This window comes from Tinamus guttatus, unplaced genomic scaffold, assembly GCF_059628265.1.
Source record: "Tinamus guttatus ecotype Peru unplaced genomic scaffold, ASM5962826v1 Tinamus_guttatus_pri_ptg000048l, whole genome shotgun sequence".
In the NCBI taxonomy this organism is placed as follows: Eukaryota; Metazoa; Chordata; class Aves; order Tinamiformes; family Tinamidae; genus Tinamus; species Tinamus guttatus.
Genome location: NW_028288582.1, coordinates 15,278,386 through 15,298,151, shown reverse-complemented (window position 1 = coordinate 15,298,151; position 19,766 = coordinate 15,278,386). Strand labels below are relative to the sequence as shown.

General features: G+C 39.2%; 1 protein-coding gene across 1 annotated transcript in view; it reads left to right on the top strand.

Moving 5' to 3' along the window:
- Positions 1–19,296, top strand: part of FLRT2 (fibronectin leucine rich transmembrane protein 2) — a 50,632-nt gene extending 31,336 nt beyond the window's left edge. Inside the window, exon 2 of the mRNA XM_088539725.1 lies at positions 16,536–19,296. Coding sequence (XP_088395851.1) covers positions 16,956–18,944 — 1,989 coding nt within the window. The 5' untranslated portion in view covers positions 16,536–16,955 and the 3' untranslated portion in view covers positions 18,945–19,296. The remainder of the gene's footprint in view (positions 1–16,535) is intronic.
- The last annotated feature ends 470 nt before the right edge of the window (positions 19,297–19,766 follow it).

The following is a 19,766-nucleotide window of genomic DNA, read 5'->3' as shown; positions in this document are numbered from 1 at the left end:
TTCCCTATACTTGCACTGAATGAGTCTGAGGCTGGCAGTAAAGGCTGAAGGAAAAAAAAAATAATAATAACAAAGCTGGAACAGTCAAACCTCAGGCCATTAAGGGCCACGTCTTCAAAGGTGGATTGTCTAAGCAGCGAGAACATGTGGTTTCATTGATTGAATGCAGACTAGGAGGCAGGAACTTGTAACTTTTAATTTTACTTGTGCTCCTGTCTCACTTTGCAACCCTTAAGCAACTTAATTTGAGTCTCTGAGGAAGATATGGTGCTATGTTTTTGTTGTTGTTGTTTTTGGTTTTTTTAGCCCAACAACACCAATTACCAAAGGCCAAGGGAGGCTGAAGACACACTTTGAGTTGTCCTCATTCTGGGCTGTTCCAAGGGTGCAACAAGGCCTCCTGAAGGAAGTTCAGAATAACCTCCCAGTGCAGAACAGTTATATAAGACCCTAAAGCTCTAGGCCTTACCCTGCAATATTCCATATATCATGTCTTATTCTACATTTCTCAGAAAAGTGTGAGCTGCTTCTGATATTGTCTGTGCCAGAGCAGTTTTGTCCAAGGAGACCTCGAGTTTTGCGTAGCTCCTGTATGTGCTACCATGACTCACTATGCAGTCTGCAGCCAAATGCAAAATACCCAGCCACAGAGGCTCAGTTTCTAATCTCCTCTGAGATATAAGGACACTGTCTGAATTCCAGAAGGAGGCCAGTAGTGCTTGTCACGCAGTGGCTCTGCGGTGGATTGTTTGTTAACCCTCAGAACAAAAGCTGCATCATCTCCCAGGAGAAAATGGGAAGGGCCACTGAAGGATTCCCAGCAGGAAGAACAAACTATGTATCATCAGCTCGGAGCTAATGTGTTACCTCTCAGTGAGGCCATTGCCTGTGATTGCAGGGGCCTGGACTCAGTGACCTAGGAGGTCACCTCCAGTCCTGTGTTCCCATAACACACAAATGAACCAGGGAATTAGCCCGTCACCTGCTGGCAGCCATCTGGTCAGAAACATGGTTAGTGTTGCATTTCCAAAGGTGGAGCTCTCAAATCCCAAATGTACACATGCAAATGAGCAGTGGGATGAATATAATTAACTATTTACTGTATCTCCAGAAAATACCCTCACAAAATCAACACGTGAACACTTAGGCCTAAACTTTGGCATTCTTATTTTGATTACCTCAATGCAAACCTGAAAAAAAATCAGGAAATTAAAAACAAAATTTCCTTTGTGTCTGCTGTGACACTGACTTGATGAAGACTGTGGTATTGCCATAAACCTAGTTCCTTGTTGGTTGAATAGCAGCCAGCAGAGGATACTTTATCTTGTTTGCTTTCATCACCTTCGTAGTGAGATATCTGGGAAAATCTATCCATGCAGCTTGATGGAGAATGCTGTTTTTAGGTGCTTGGCTTCATTTTACCCTCTATTATGCTTAGGAGAGATAGAGTTATCATAAATATTCAAGAAGGAAGCCAAGTGGATTAATTGGATTAATCAATCATATTTACTTAATGTTTACGTTAAGCTTAAGAAACACATCTACTCGTTCATATGTTCTACCTTGCAGTTTTCCAGTTCTCCTGATTTTATTATGAATCTAAAGGTACTGGCATTTTTATTCTGGGTCCTTCTCCTGGACTCTTGTGAGTCTGGAAGGATCAAGCTTTTCTGTTTTCCCACAAGATTCAATAATTTGGGATTATAGGTATGTGAATAGTATTTGCAAATGTGATTGCTAAAGGTTTTCCAGGTGACCACAGCACTTCTGACAAGAAAAATGAATTTATCAATTAAACAGCACTACTTAGAGCTCGCCTGTGTGCAGGGGGAGTCTACTGGCTATCCTTTAGAAAGCCAGTCTCACTTTGATTCTTCATCTCATCTTCTTCTACTGCTTCTGACAGTATGGTGTCTTTCACCCCAAGAGCATGTCAGGGAAAAGATGATCTCTAAAAAGAAGAAAACCTGAAGAGTAGAGGTGTCTTTTGGTGCTGAGACAGTGGTTACTCCAAGCAGCCCCCTTTAGAGGCCTGCTCTATTGCTACTGGCTCAGTTCAGTTACAGGTTTGGTGCTGAGGGACGGAAAGAAAAGTACGAGTGCCTTACATCCCACTGTTTCTTCTTCGGGTCGTTTCATACTCTAAGAAATACCCTTAATTTACTACTAAATTTTTCATTATACTCATCACCCATTTTAAAGAGTAATGATGCTACTGACATAGTCTCAATTAAAAAGAATGGCCAGACGTGAATGATATATATACGACCATGGCCACCAGGTCTCAGAATACAATTATCCATTAGTGACAGCAGCGTTTGAACTTCATGGCTAGACTTACATTATAAGATCATGCTGACACCAAAGCTGAGCTGACTATTACAGACACAGCTTTTAGATACAGCATGGAAGTATGGAACTGTGACCACAAATCTGTAATTGAATATTTTAAGGAAGGAGGAAATAAACTGTCTGCATTTCCTGTTAGGAAACATTTACTGACTGGCACCATCATAGGTGTTCGAATATCACTCCTGTAGTTTATTTTATGTAGTTTAGATCATTAAAACAGCACACAAATCGTGATCATTAGAAAGTAAATTTTAAATATTGCAATTTCATTTAGGTTTACAGTGGAAGAGAGGTGTGCAGGTTTTTGAAATGTTTATTCACTAAAAAGGGAGAGGAATTTATTAGGGTGGTCCTTGAGATATTATTAATAGTGATGGAATGAAATTGAATGAGGGATCCTAAGAAGTAAGGATGCATATTTCCTCTGGCCTCATTTCTTCTATTTACACTGAAATGTAAATACATTTCTTGTATTTACACTGAAATTTTATATGTCAAAAGTGTCAAATATAAAAAGAGAGAACATTTTTGCTAAATTTTCCTTACACTGAAGCTCAGGGTTATGTATTCCCCAGGTTAGTGAAAAATGAGGATCTTTCTTTCAAGATATAGTATCTCAAAAGAGGTGAAGTGAGCAAGTGGTTGTTTTTACAAAGAGTTCTGCTTGACAGTCTTCCAGCAATCCAAAAGAAAAAGACATAACCGAGTAAGTTCACAGACTTTTATATAGACTTTATATAGTTGCTGGTCCAATGACCTCTATCTCCAAAGTCTGGGCAGGAAACTGAGAAAAAAGATCCCATCTGTAACATACAAAGAATAGAAAAGGAATTTTAAAAAGAATTTAATGTTTCTGCAAAGCTTACTGAAATAAAAATTACAGACGTGTTCAAAAGGAAAACCTGGATTCAAAATATTCAGAGCTTCAAGGCAGTACAGTTCTATATACAGACATTGTGGCTTGGGTTGTTCTCTACAGGAGAGGTTCAAAGGTCATTGAAGACGTGAGTCCAAACCATGATAATATGTTTCAGTTCCTTTAGTGGTCAGTCCTTCATTCTGCAAGATTTCCAGTCCTCTGAAGCTAAGACAAGACATTGCTATTTAGAGAACTAGAGCTTACTGTAGCACTAGAAGCATCTGTGACATTTTTGCATAATCATTTCACCATTTTATTTTTGTTCTCACTTTAAAAGCTCATGGCCTCGAAAACAGTACAAAACAATGAATTCTCCCTCTTCCATTTTGCTGCGTCACATTGCTCCAGGAATGCCCAGAAGTAAATAATAGTTGCTTTGGATGTACATTATTTGATCATTTTTCATTTAATGTTTTATTTATGGCTATTAACAGTTATCTAAAGCTTTGAAATGTGGAATTCAAGTGGTGTCAGTGACTTTTAAGCTATCAGACACTTTACAGCATGGCACTTACTTAATTTCTGACTGGAATTCTCTGCAAGTGGAATGGTTAGGTCAGTGTGCGCAAAGCGTTTCTGGAGTTCTGACTTACTTAAAGTGTGACTTGCTAAAAATAGAAGCAAATTTCAACTGAGATAACCAGTGGTCTATCCAGTTCAGCAATAAGAAATGGCTGAAGTTGCAGTTTTGCCATCCTTTCCCCTTGTAGGTCTGCAATAGTGCTACCAACCGTGGGATTAGGGAGAGCAGAGTGGGACTGTGTCCCTGCCTCCTGTCCTGAAGGGAGCAAGTATAAGCAAAGACCTGTTGTCCATGAGACTGCGGAATCCTGTTTTGCCTCTGCTGATGCTGTTTGCTCCACAGATTCCTGTGGCACATAGTTCACTATTTGCTGTGTAAAGTACATTCTTTTATCTGTTTTAAACTGATATTTTACTAATTGTGATGAATCTCGGTGACTCTTGGTATAAAAAAGTATGTAATTTGCCTACAGGAATTTTCCTAAATCAGTCCCTGTGGCTGGGCAATGTGAGGCAGGTGAAGACTGGTATCTGTGAATTTATGGCTAATTTGCTACAAGTGTCTACACAGGTCATTTTAAATTTACATTCATTGTAGCTGTAGCTCAGTAATTTGTAGCATGGGAATTCAAAAAGTGACCAGTACGACCACAGTGAATGTGTTTAAACACTGGATGCTTAGTCAGTCCTTATCCATGCTTAAAAAATACTTGGTTATTAGTAATAACACCAATGAATTCTCTTGCTTTGGCAAGCCTTTTCGCTTTGTATAATTCCCATGTTTTAAGTAAAATACATTTGCATAGAATGTGAAAACAGATTTGTATTTTCTCTTGGATACAAGATGGTTTTCTGCTTCACTGGAACAGAGGAGGGCAATATCTCCCAAAACACTCAAAAGCCTTGAAGATAATTGCTGCCAGGGAGGGTTAGTTTAAGCCTGTTTGGATAGAGCATGTGGCAGGATCTCTCAGGAAGTATGGTATTAGGAAATACAGTTCATTTTGATTGAGCTGGCAAGGAAAGGATTTCTAAAATAATATTATACAGTAAACAGATTCCACTGTTCTGGACTGAGCTGGTTGAAGCTCTTTGGAGTCAGTAAATCTGTTACCCTCTGGAGTAGCTGCAATTGTTTGATTTTTGTGCTATATAATTTCACACCAGTTTTTGAATTCAGGATAAACTATTTGCTATCATGGAGCAGAGAGGTCTGGATAAATCTGAAATGGAATGGTTGATAAATTCCTGAAAAAATCACACTTAAGTTTTGTGTTTGAAAATACCCAAGTGACCCCCTTTTAATGTTTTTTTTTTTCATTTTCAGAGCATCTTCTGTTCTCTGGGTTGTATCTCCTGAGTAGCACACACAGACACAGTAGTCCAAATAGAGAAGTGAAGGTATCTTTGTGATATGAGAAAATTTCCTTTATGTACTATAAGAAAATTTCCTTGCCCAAACAAAAACAGCAGCTGTTCCAGCTCACAAAAATCTTTTCTCTGCTTGTAGGCTTCACTGGTGATCTTCTATCCGTAATGCGCTAGTTTCTTCCTCATATGAATCTTAGGTATACTTCCTCTTCTACCAGTATGTATCTATCTGATATGAAATTAAACAGGAAGATGTGAGCCTTGGCTTGCTTTTATGTCTCATAGAAATATTTCCTTGGCCTTTCAAGTTGATATGCTTTCCAGTCCCCTTACTTTATAGCCGCTTTTGCAAAAGGGTTATGTAGAGGTCAGAGCAGACTAGCAGAAGTAAGACAGTTGAAAACACTGTGACTTGGATTTAAAGTTAACACTGGTTTTACACTCTACATCAGTGGGTTAGAAGAAATGTATACCTTATCAGTATGTAGTATATAAAGTATAAATAAAGACCCCATGCCTCCAATATATAACATTTTGATGTGTACATAGATTGGGATTCCAGTTCTCTCATGCTTAGGAAGGCATTTAGACCAGGGGATGCCTCAGTTTTTTGTCCAGTTAAAAAAAAAAAAAAAACACCACACGTCAACAAACCCCCAAATCCCTCAGCAGATTTTCAGATGAAGTCCATTTAAGACACCCAGAGGTCTGCATAGCAAACGAAAGAGTGTCGTATTTGATTCATGCAGTGACCTGGATAGATATACTGTTCTACAGACAGAAGAAAGCAATAATTGGATTTTTGAGCAGGCACATATTGCTGCCCATGGGATAGCTTAAAACTCTACCTCACATTTTTTTATATTTGTCCCTCCGGCCCTCTCTCAGGTTTTATTGTGCACTGCCTCCCTGCCTTCCCGCACTTATTTGAGATGTCTAGTTTCGTATAAGCACAAAATGCTGATAAGAATACCACTGCGATTACTTGCAGTAACGACTACACTGAAAAGTAGCACAAGGCAACATACCGATAAACAGTCTGCTTGCCTGAAATGCCTTGGCACTTGTCAGCTGAAATTTGCTCTTGGGCTGAAGGCCAATGCAAGGCTTCTGCACCTCTTAGGACCCACTTAAAAGCTATTAAGAGAGTTTAAGTGGTGCACAAGTCTCTTTTTGGCCGCCTGCACAGGGCTAAAGATAACCCGCTGTGCAGCATTAACTGCACAGGACTCTTTCTCTCTCCACTGCTGCTCAGTGTTGATGTTGGGCCCACTGGCAATTTGGATCTCGCTGTTGAAACCACACACAGACCTCAGAGGCAAAGGGGAGAAGTGAAAAACAAAGCTGAATTGCTTTCTGTGCCCTCTTCTGTCTCTGTCAGGATTCATTCGGTGTGAAGGCTTTGAACTTCCAAAGTGAAATTAGCCTTCTAGAGCACTTTAAAAAAAATTAGAGCAGTTACTGGGAAAATATAATGACATTTGAAAGTTTAAGACTGAATACCAAGCCATCAGTATGCTATGAGCTGCTTCTGCATAAGCACACAACCATGGTGGAATATTTCCTCTCACTCAGGACCCTGTGAAGGAAATAGCATGCAAAACATGAAGCAACATGAGGCAGAAGAAAAACATGTGACCTATGTGGTTTTAATAATGAGACTGAGAATCACTGGGTTCAAAATGTCTATTTACAATTTCTAGCTGCTTCTTACTTTCATTTGTGCCTGAAATTGTAACTTCTCTGTTACAGTTCTGTGCAGCCCCATGCAAACAACTTTGAAATTAAATAAGTGAAAGGAAGAGTTACTCCATTTCACCAAAGGAAAATCCTAAGAACAGTGTGCCAGAGAATGTTTTGTCACTGCCAGAATCAGGGCTTGTACTGACGTTCCCCACAGCACTGAATAAATTCTTTAGTCTCGCTGCCTATCAGATGTTTCTCAAACCTTTCATTCTTCAGTCATGTACATATTTAGAACACGTGTTTGGTCATTGATATGGAAAAAGGACAGTAGTACCTTCTCACTGAAAATAGGGACTATCATACAGAGTTACAGAAATCCTTGCATAATATGTCTTGGATTTGTATGAAATGGGAAAATTTCTTCAGCAAAGAAAATGAGCAAAAAATAAATGGCAAGCCCAAATAAAATTAACAGAAAAAAAAAAAGAATGATCTGTAAACTGCCTAATTGATGTTTTTCTCATAGGACTCTAATGGAAATCACTGCTTTCACTGGTGTCTACATAACAGTGAATTTTATGAGAATGCCACAGCAAGCTGGATGTTTTTGTACTGATATACAACAGGTCTGGGAGGGAGGCTTATTATTTTATTCTTTCTGATTCTGATGTTATGTAGGGTCATATGGTGTTTCCTGTGCAGGGTGCTCCAGTGCCATTCTTGGAATAGTGACAATATTACCCTTTTCTCCACCTATGCATGCAGAAAAGAATAGTTGTTGAGTTTTTTGAAAAAGATAAAAAATTCAAACCTTTTTTAAACACCACTGATGCTGAAATATTATGCAGTTGATAAATAATTCAGCTCTTCAGCCGAGTAGCTGTGTATTCTTCATCTATCCTTTTAATATCTTTCCTCTTTCCTGATAATTAGTTATCTGATAACAATGAGTAAAAAATCTTTTGATAGCCTTGTATAGGTCTCATACAGATTAGATGTCATAAGAGTGAGATTTTGTTTTCTATAGCTGGGAAACCTCTCCTGTTCAGTGGTCCCATAATGCCTGTATCTTAGGTGATGGGTACTTTTAAATGTTGAGAAAAAAATAGGGTACAAGCAACTTTTTTAGTCTTTCTTAAGAGTGCCTTAGCAGTGTTTGTGGAATAGCTCTTAATGCTGTGAAAGAGCAACATGTTAAGTAATATCAAAAGGGAAAGGAGTTATCTCCATCTGGCTTTGTGGAAAGGATATACATATGATGACACTTACAGCTTTATTTATATCAAGGTAGCTCAGAGGCTGGGGAGCAGCTAGTGCCATATTTTCTCCCTGGGCCTTGTGCCACAGATAAGGAAGATAAGAAAGTGGCAGCCCATACTCATTTTCCTAAGACCCTAAATGAATGATATCCCACAAGGTAATGTGACACCATGCAGAATCTCATCAATGATGTAGCGCCATGCAACACATTGAAAATGTGTCAAGATGTTGTCTCCACAGAGGCAATGTTTAGTCACTTAGGTCACTAAAAGCAGCTTTTTCAAATTACCCACAGACGTTTTGCCAAGCTGCCCACATATTGCTAGATAAAAGCAAACTGTTTGCTTCACAGTGCAGAATAATTTATAGGTAGAGACCAATTTGCTTGCTAAGAAACAGCAGGTTGCCTTTATTTTTTTCTTAGTACAAAATGCATTATGCTAAACACAGCACAGGACATTTGTGTTCTGAAAGGGGAAATATTTAAAATTAGTTTGGTATAATTAGTTTTTTCAAACAGACATGTCTAATTTTTATCACAGAAAACTTTGTCACAGACCTTTTGGAAAAGGGTCAGGAAAGCAAACAAAGGATTTTTTTTCCTTTTCTTTTCCTTTTACCATGTTAAGTAGAACTGTCCAGAGGCAGATAATTCCACTCCATGACAACTTTCAAGGTTTTAATATAGGAAAAGTAAACACTATTTTATGAATGCTTTCATGAAGTAAAATTGTGTCAAAACTTTTTTTTTTTTTTTTTGCATAAAATAGTCAAGTTTTTATTCTTCCTCTCTCCTTTTCTCTTTCTCCCTCTGGTCATAAACGATCAGAAAGCATTGGACCTAAGGCACATTTCTTATTGAAAACATAATCAAAACTGACAAATCTCCATGAAACATTTTGGCTTCAATGAAACCATATATTTTAATGAAAATGCGTTTCGTTGAAATGTTCCAGATAGCTCCTCATGTAAGATTCTTTTCATCTGCCATTTCCAAGTTTCTCAATCCAGCTTTACATCATCACATATTACATTGCTGAGTTTATGGAGTCCTAGATGAGATGCATCAAAGCTATTTCACCTAAGATATAAAATCAGCTCTTCGGGCATGAAAGAATTAATTCACCAGCAGTCTAAATTGATCTTTCTGGCTTTTTGACATATTAGTTAAGTTTTGAACAGTACATCATTAGACTGGTGAAAAATCAGACTGGGCCTTGGGGGAAGGTTAATAAAGATACGAATAGCCCTTTGCTAGTAGATGCAAAATTCCATTTAATATCGGTCCTCGAGGTGATCATCTGTTCCTCTTTGCCTGCTGGAGCGAAAATATCATGATGGTCACCATCTGGACTAAAACTTGCAACAATCAGCAATTTTATAATGAAAGCACAGAGATTTCCTTATAAATAGATGCTTGGGCTATCACAGCCTTGGGGCTGCCATGAAGTCCTAGACAACTCAGAAGCTCAAGTTAGTTAAAAGCCTGGAGTTCTGCATGTTTTCTTTTCCCAAGGAGTCCTTTCATAAGGTCTTATGAAAGCAGTTCCAGTTTTATAGGTTTGTGTCCTCATTACCTTTTTTCTCCGACAACTGCAGTTAGCTGAGATAGCTGGGTTTGACGATTCCTGTATTAGAATTCTGGGCTCCACAGGCTGGAAATCCTGAGTGGAAGTCTTCATTTTTTGAGCTCCCCCACTTGTACTGCTGGAAGTTTAAGAGGTTATAGCAAAGGTCTGTGCACCTTTTTTCTATGCAGGTGGACAACTGGGACTGAATGGTATGGCAACACAATAGCTAAGCTTGGGTAGATAAAAGAGGGATGTCTACGAACACAGGTACAGTAGGAAATGTGCTGTTTCTTTGACATTTGGCACTAGGTGTTAACAGACTTTCACTTCTGAAATCAAAAGGGATAAACTCTTTTTCATCACTAAGATAGTCATATCCCCTGACATATGTTGACTTTGAAAAAAAAATCATTCACAGGAAAAGAATCTGTGGGAATTATTCTTTTGTCACAGAATGGATAGCACCAGTGTTCTTGGGCTCAGGGATTGCAGTAGCTCCTATTTTATTAATTACTACAGGTCATATGGTCTGTATGAAGTTATGCAACATCAAGATTTATGAACAACTTCCTCTTATCACGAATAAATAACTGTTAAACACAGCAACAACAATAGTTTAGTCCAGACAGGCTGTGTTCTCGTTATGCGCTTCTGCACCCAGTTATGAACAAAGCTGCGAGCCTGAGGAGGAAGGACAGCACAGCTCACTGCCCAGCAGGATGGTTGGTAGCTTTGAGTTTCTGGCTTCCACCCAAGTGCTTATACCTTAGTTCTTGTAGTTACTTCAGTGCCACATCCTGAAATTGCTACAGTGATTGCTGTCAGCTAGTTATAGCCTAGTTTGTTCTCTCTTTTGACCTGCAACTGTTTCCTACTATTCTGTAAAAGGAGAAAATTTTCTACTATAGCTGAGCTGTACTCCTTCCAAAGTTTTCTCTGCCCCCCCCCCTTTTTTTTTTACCACATCTCTCTCTCCCTTGCACCCTTAAATTCTGCCTCACATCTATGTAATAATCACACTCGGTAGATGAACCCACAGGCAGAGAGCAGGCATGAACCATGTTGCAAATCAAATCCAATGGTCATCAAAGAGAGAGAAAACAATTTTCCCAGAAGCAGCAGTTTGTCCAGCATGCCACTCTGCCGGACAAGGCAGCAACCACTGGTGATCCCAGACTTTTGTTGGCAACAAGAAGTGTGTTCATGACTGTCCAGGGAAGGACACAAGGGGAAGAAAACCAGTCCTATAGTCATTAATTTGTTTATTGACAGGAGAGAAAGTTTCCTGCTGTCTTAGCTCCCCCTCCTGGCAGTCAGGAATAGGTCTCTGTCAGACTGCTCTGGGCTGATGGGAAGCTGAACATGGCCCAGGTTTCCAAAGGCAGAGCCTTCCTTGATTACACTATGAGGCCTTTTAAAAAGGGAATTTCCTGAAGCCTGCATGCCTCTGGAAAATGTCTCTGTTGAAAAATGTGCAGAAATGTAGTTGGAACAAGAGAAAAAAAATGGAGGAGAGGGTTAGAGAGGAACAAGGGGAAGAAGGGTGGGAAGTTGTCTTCACTCACAGTGCTGCAAGACAAACCGCTTGGGAGGGTTCCTTCCTTCTGTCCCAAGGCAAAGCCAAACCCATTTCACTTTCCTCCAGGAAGCTGCCCGATCTGAGCTCAGAGAGGAATTACAAGTGCAAATTGGGGGGCAGTAGGGGTTCAAACAAACATATATCCTGAACAATGAGAAGAGGAAAGAAGGAAATGTGGAAGAAGAGCTCGCCCTATAGATGTGCTGAGTCATCCTAATAATAGTATTGCAAAGGCAATATCTTTTCTTGCCAAAATCTATGCATATTGACTTCACAGTATCTGTAACCCTATAGAGACTAATTTTTAAGCTTCCTTTTAGTACTAGCTACTCCTCTGATCCTAACAAAAATGTTCACTTTAGGAGGAGACCACAGATAGGACTTCTCCTATCATTAGTCTCTCCTCGTCCTCCTTTCCTCTTCTTACATAACACACAGCCACAAGCACTAAGCAGCTGCAGCATTAAGCATGCAACAAAGCTTCTTGAAAAGCACTTTGGCTCCTAGAGAAACAGTGCCATTTTCTCTGTGTCTTTGATGCAAAGATTATAGCATCACATTAAGAATTTTCAGTGCTAAGTTCGAAACCAAATAGCTCACAGAGAGAGATATACAGTAAGCCATCACCTTGTGCACTTAATCAGTACAAAAAAAGTATAATGTTCATTCATGTGTAGATGCAAACTCTATTTACATAAAAAAGAGGGATATATCATGTATTATTCCATAATTATTTTTGTTATCACCTGATAGAAGTACAAGGACTTTTTTCTCAAGCACTGTCCGTGCTAGACTCCAAAGAAATGGAATTGGATTTGTTTTCTGGTTGTCATTTGATTGCATACATAGTAGTGTTGCATGTACTGTATATGCTAATGACATGGAATAATATTATGACTTGATTATGACCTTGGCCTGCAGTAAAGCCAAGTAAATTAATGTTTGTGCTAAATGGGATTCATTGACTGATATCAGTGAAAATATCACATATGACTGTGTTTGTTTCTGCTTGTCTTTACATTTTTGTTGCATGATGCTCAAGTTCAGTGCTTAGTGGTTGGAATACCTTAGAAATATCCTAGGTCCTGTTCTCAGTTTTTTTAAGGATTTATTGTGAGTGAATAGTCAAGTATTGTTATTTTCACCTTAAAGAATTACCAGCCTTAACGTAAAATACGTCTGAGTAATGAAACCAGACAACCTGACTCAGAAGCCCAGCAAAATAACTCCTGCATCTATAACACTGGGTAGCCAGTAGGTAGTCATAGGCAAGATATGCTCTATACTTTGTTTTTCTTCTTTATTCCTATTTCTGCATTTTTTCAATTAAACGTTGCTGGGTTCTTAAGTACCCTCATGGACCTTGATTTCCACACTTGGGATTGCATGTTTGGAGGTCTGCAGTATGAAGGATAGTGAGAAGTTTCAGAGCTTCATCTTAAAGCAACCTAGACACAGACAGTGAGGCAACGTTGGTCAGGGAGTTGTTAGGAAAGACATATATAAAGTACCAAAAATTTGTGAATGAGTAACATTTTCAGGAATATGCTTGTTTATTGAAAGTGAATTGTTTCATGGTTATGCATAGCTTGCTGATAGAATCTTGAAGTTGTATGTATAACTCTCAATAGTGCAAGGGAGACTTTGCTGTCCTTGCTACCCAATGCTCCAGTATAAATACTCTAAATAAAAAAAAAAAGAAAGAGATTGTTGTGTCAATGTTAAACAATAATAAATTAGAAAACTTTATGCAGGGCTTTTGTGCTTGGTTGTTCCTCGCCAGCTAGTAATAGTCAAGCCAAAAGGGAATTTAAAGAAGGAAAGTTTGAAGAAAAGTAGTGAGATAAAAATATTGATCAGAAAGACCTCCAAAGGTGTGAATGGGAGAATTTCCACTGATTTCAGGAACTCAGACCACTAAGCCAAGATTTCAGACATGCCCACCTGTAAAATATGCATATGTTGCCATCTATTTCAGTTGTTTCTCTCATCCTTATAGTATCATTCGCTAAATCTTGCTAGGATTTAGTATTCTAGTTACAGTAATGCAGGAAACATGCCAGACACTTGGAAGGCATGACTTGTTCTCCAAGGAGGATATAGCGAAAAATAATATAAATCAAATGTACAGGATAAGGAAACGGGGAATTTTCCTTTAGGAAGCCAGCAGGGATGGGGAGAAAGCATAATCACTGTGTGTGCCCTCGGTCTTGTCAATTGGCTGAGGATAAACTGTTTCAATTTTCAAGTCTTCTGGAATTTGCCTGTTTTTTTATTTGTTTGCTTGTTTTTCTCACAGTGTTACTTTTTAAAATCGAGCCAGCTGCTTGACTCTCTGAACTTCTAATCTTAAGTCTTTGGGGTAGAGATTTCTAGCACAGGGACAGAACTGCATTAGGGTCCCTGAGTTTGCTGAGAAATACTACTGCTGTAACTATTACCAATGCTATGAATTATTATTAAGCATTTATAAAAGAATGCTGTGGTAAAGCCTTTCCCAAATAATTTATTGAAGCACATTTATTTCTATCATGGCTTCCCTATTCCTTCCCTCTGTCACACCACAGTCAACACTGAAGTGATAAATATCTTATTAGATTTGTCCTTGTGCTTTTCCTAATACAATCTGAAGCAGTTACCTGAATGACAATGCATATTTTCTGTACTATGAGTTTTAGAGTCTTGGTTTATTAAGCATTGCTAGCTGTAGTTTAGGATACTGGCATTAATAAAAGGACTGATTTTCTCCTAAACAAAAAGGGAGAAAATATGCCATTGGAAAGTTTAAAAAGTTTTCTAAGGACAAGACGCATGTAACCATAAAAAATAAAGAGACAAACTTCAGAATGCTAACTCCCAAAGTGATTTTGCACTTAATTACTGCCTAGCTGAAGGAGTGCTGATGCTAAAGAACAGTGTGTTTTCACTTATTTTACTAGATAGGAATGAAATGGTTTATTCAGATGCCAGGATTACATAGGTGAGATGTATTCTGGCCAAAGGCCAAGTGAATGTGCCTCTTTAAGTCCCTTTTAATGTGACATTGCCTCCTTGGGAGAATATGAGAGAATCCAAAGCTGTGGCTACACCTCTTCAACAGGACTTTCAGTCACACTCAGTAGTCAAACTAAACCCAAATAGCAACTGGAACTATAATCAAAACAGAAGTCAGTGCAGGATTTTTGCCCTATTAGGAGGTACAGACTGTTTCTCTTCAGTTACAGCAAAGGGCTGGGAGAACCACTAATGTTCTGTATGGTCCCAAGTATCTCAGAAGAGGCTCTGCATGTCCTTTCTTATTTTAAAAGACAATGTCATAACAGATCAGCGCAATATGATCTAGATGGGAGACAGGCCATATTAAAGGCGGATAAACTGTCACATTTAGGCTTTTGTAAGGATGTAATCCTGTTAGAGTTTCTCTACAATATCACGTCATCTCACATAATTGAAGCAAAACTACTCTTGACTGAAATACGCCTGTGAGAGAGAAAGCCTTGAGCCTTGAGCAGCAGAGCAGCCAATCTTGCTATTTTTGGAGGAGGACAGCATACAATGCAGGCATATGGCGCATTTGCCATTTTGAATTCATAATAGTAGATTACAGGACTTTTCTGTGTTTCACTTTTTATCACCAACTGTTCCAGCCCCTGGTCCATCAGGGGCTGATGCCTGGTGAGGCTTCTGAATAAATACAGTAATCTTCAAGGGCAAAGATTCCTACTGAAAGATTTTAAGAGTTTGACTCCTAAAGAGAGATTCTATACTCTTGATCCATTGGGTTCCCAGAAGCAGCATTTAGGGCATAATATAAATCGCACAGCTGCAGCAGAAGAATGAGTTTTCAGATGCTGTGTACTACTGAGTTACATTTCTTGCACATAAGCAACATTTGGGACATAGAAACTGCACAGCTGTAGCATAAAAGGCTTTCAGATGACATGTACTCTTTAATTACATTTCTTGCACTTCTGGAAAGGATGGACAGAACTTACATGGCTTAAATAAAGGAAAATAGATTTTTTTAAGGTGACTTCTGTTCACTGAAAACAATTTTCCTGAAGCCCCAAACAGTGAGTTTTGATTCTGGCTAACAAAATGGAAAAATACCATGCTTATGTAACTGCAGTAAAGGCACTGAGCTCTACAGATTCTTAGGACTTTGAAAGGTTTATAAGCTTCAGTTTAGGCTAAAGTACATAAACTGCAGCAACTTTTTTTTACAGTCGTTTGAAACAACACTTAACAAGGCATGACAACATCATACATTGCAATATTTTTCATTACATGCTTTAGAAAGCTGAATTGCTTGGTTATAAATCTGAATAATAGTATCAGGGAAGGTGAAAGTTAAAAAGTACACTCTAAAGCAGAAAATGCACAACTAAAAACTTATCTATACTAGATCTAAAAAAAATGATAAAAAGCTATTCATAGACATCTCTGTAGGAGAATTGAAAGAAATATCTAACCTTTATGGTTGCAAAGAAAATACTCTCCAGCAAAACTGCTCTAGTTTTGCCTAATTCTGTCCCGATATGCTGAAGCAATACCCTAGCAGAAGTAAGCCAGTTTCATTTAGTATACTGTTACTTTTGAAGTCTGTTGACAGCACAGTTCACATAATTAACAGTATCAAGATGATTAGTTTTAGCAAATATGTTGCCTTACAGCAGGATTTCTTGTACTCATAGGTTACCATACTTACTTAAAAGACTCCCTTCATAAGCTGCTAATTCAGTGTAGTGAGATGCAATAATCTGGCAGTATACATTAAGTTGGAGGAGAAGATATATAATGGTACCCAGAACTGAAGCAGAACATTCCAGAGTATGGTAGAAAATGAAAAAAAAAAAAAGAAAAAAAAAAAAGAGAGAAGTATGATTATACATATAGTAACATCCCAGATCTATTCTGCTAGGCATCAGTGACATAGCTTTCATTGAAGTGAGTGGTTCTGAAAAAAAAAATAGCAAAATGTTTAAGTTTTAGAATTTGAAAAAGACTGTGATTGAAATAAAGACTGGAGTGATTGATCTAGCCTGCAGTGATGTCAGTAAAAGTCCTTCAATCATGGCAGTGATTTGGAATCAATCTATTTCAAGACTGCTTAATAGTAATAGTAAGCCAATATCTAACATGAATACTTTTTTTTTTTTTTTTTTTTCCAGAAAGCCGTGAAGAGTACAGCCTTACAATAGTCTTTCAATGAGCTGGATCTTCCTTATTAAAAATTTCATTTTATTCAGATTTTTCTTTTTCTTTTCCTTAACAGGCTGGCTGCATCCAGCAGATAACTGATATGAGGACTTTGCTGACTGAAGGAAGCTGACTGTAACGCCAGAGTAAATCTGTGAAAGAAAATACCGTCCCACCAAGCAATTCACATACAGACGTCTTTTGGTAGCATTAAATTGCCTGTTGCTCACCTGCAAAGAGACAGCTGTTGGTTCTTTCAACACACATGGAGGAAGGCAACAAAGTTTGTAACCCTGGCTAACAAGACTGTGGCTTTTTCATAAGAAGTAGGAGGTAGGCAAGGATTATTTTATACTTAGCCTCCAGGACTTTATCTCTTGCCTGAACACTGGACATAAACTGAAGCCAATTCTAATGACCTGAGATTTTGCTACCTGTGCTTTATTATTGTTATCAATTCTTTAATACTTTGGTACTTTATTACTTTAAATTAGAAATGGGCTCGTGGACTAGAATGTGGCCCACAGATTGGTCTGTTCTCGTGAAATCATGGCTTGTCTTTTCCCTGGGGCTGTACATACAGGTCTCTCAAACTTCGGCCTGTCCAAAAGTGTGCCGCTGTGACCGAAACTTTGTCTACTGTAATGAGCGAAGCTTGACCTCAGTGCCTCTTGGGATACCAGAGGGTGTAACCGTCCTCTACCTCCATAATAACCAAATTAATAATGCTGGATTTCCTGCAGAGCTGCACAATGTCCAGTCAGTGCACACGGTCTACCTATATGGCAACCAATTGGATGAATTCCCCATGAACCTGCCCAAGAATGTCAGGGTTCTTCACCTGCAGGAAAACAACATTCAGACCATTTCTCGGGCTGCCCTAGCTCAGCTCTTGAAGCTGGAAGAGCTGCACCTGGATGACAACTCCATCTCTACTGTTGGTGTTGAGGATGGTGCGTTTCGGGAAGCTATCAGCCTCAAGCTTCTGTTCCTGTCCAAGAATCACCTAAGCAGCGTGCCAGTAGGCCTTCCAGTGGACTTACAAGAACTTCGAGTAGATGAAAACCGAATTGCTGTCATTTCAGACCTGGCCTTCCAGAATCTTACCAGTTTGGAGCGCCTGATTGTGGATGGCAATCTCCTTACTAATAAAGGCATAGCTGAAGGCACTTTCAGCCACCTCTCCAAGCTCAAGGAATTCTCAATAGTACGGAATTCCCTAACCTACCCTCCTCCTGATCTTCCAGGTACACATCTACTTCGACTCTACTTGCAGGACAACCAGATAACCCATATACCACTTACAGCCTTTTCAAATCTGCACAAGCTGGAGCGCCTTGATATTTCCAACAATCAGCTTCGAATGTTGGTAAAAGGGGTGTTTGATAATCTCTACAACCTGAGGCAACTCACTGTGAGGAATAATCCCTGGTTGTGTGACTGCAGCATTAAATGGGTCACTGAATGGCTCAAATTTATTCCTGCTTCCATCAATGTAAGGGGTTTTATGTGCCAGGGACCAGAACAGGTCCGAGGTATGGCAGTCAGGGAGCTCAGTATGAATATGTTGTCATGCCCCACTACCACCCCTGGTCTGCCACTTGTCATCACACCAGCCTCAGCTACAACCATGCCAACTACATTGCTTCCCACCTCATCAGTTCCTCCCCCAAGTAGCAAATATAATCCTCTAACTCCCACCATAGCCACACTCCCCACTGTGCCTGACAGAGAGGACAGAGAAAAGGTGACACCTCCCATATCTGATCGAATTCAACTCTTCATCCATTTTGTGAATGACACTTGCATCCAAGTTAACTGGTTGTCTCTCTTTACTGTGATGGCGTATAAACTCACGTGGGTAAAAATGGGCCATAGTCTGGTAGGAGGAATTGTTCAGGAACGAATAGTTAGTGGTGAGAAGCAACACTTAAGCTTGGTAAATCTGGAGCCCAAATCCACATATCGGATTTGTTTGGTTCCACTGGATGCTTATAACAATTACCGAACGGGAGAAGACACTGTCTGTTCAGAAGCCACAACCAAGGCTTCCTACTTAAACAATGGCAGCAACATCCCCTCCAGCCATGAGCAGACGACTTCTCAGAACCTGGGCTCCCCATTTCTGCTGGCAGGGTTGATTGGGGGTGCAGTGATATTTGTCCTCGTGGTCCTGCTCAGCATTTTTTGCTGGCACATGCACAAAAAGGGGCGTTACACCTCTCAGAAGTGGAAATATAACAGAGGCCGACGGAAAGATGACTACTGCGAGGCAGGGACCAAGAAGGACAACTCCATCCTGGAGATGACGGAAACCAGCTTCCAGATTGTCTCCTTAAATAATGATCAGCTCCTTAAAGGAGATTTCAGACTGCAGCCCATTTATACCCCAAACGGGGGCATTAACTACACAGACTGCCACATTCCCAACAACATGCGATACTGCAACAGCAATGTCTCAGATCTGGAGCACTGTCATACGTGATAGTGAGATGAGATGGGGGTACCTAGGACAAAGAGCGAAAACTCTGGAAAAAGTAAACCCTCCAATAACAATGAAAAAATTACATTTGATAAATGTTACACAGATGCATTTATGCATTTGAATACTCTGTAATTTATACGGTGTACTATATAATGGGATTTAAAAAAAAAAGTGCTATCTTTTCTATTACAAGTTAAATGCAAATGGTTTTGTAACTCTTTGCTTTTTAAATCTTTAAAAAATATTGCTAAGTACTGTACAGGGTTGTACGATAAGAACCCAATGTCATGGCAAAGGAAAGAATGACTCATTCTTCAAACATTAACCACTTTGCTGTCAAAGCTGTCTGAGGGATCTGAGTTCCTAGGTGTCCTGTAGTACAGGAAAATAAGTGCATATTAAAACAGGATCACTAGGAATAGACAAAGATAATTCAGATAAAGTGGGTACAACTCTTTTGACTTAAACACAGAAGTTGCTGTTGAGCTTTGGACATCTTGAAATAATTCTGCTCCCCCTTACTAGTTCTCTACTTCCTACCTCCAAGTAAAAGCTGGAGTTCTGAGTGCTACTAGAAAGACTGCTTTTTGTTTGAATATGTTTTCTCCAATATACTTGGAATAGGAAAGGTAGGCAGAACTCAGTGTCAAACGCAAAGTGACCTTGATTCCTATTTGCTAAAGCTACTCTGAAAATGACCCCCCAAAGTATATACTTTTATGTTAGAATCTATTTCTGCTTTTCATTATGATTAAGAAGCTTTAGGCATTCTTTGACCCTTCTCAGTGGGAGATGAAGGTTATCAGTATGTAACAGATAGCT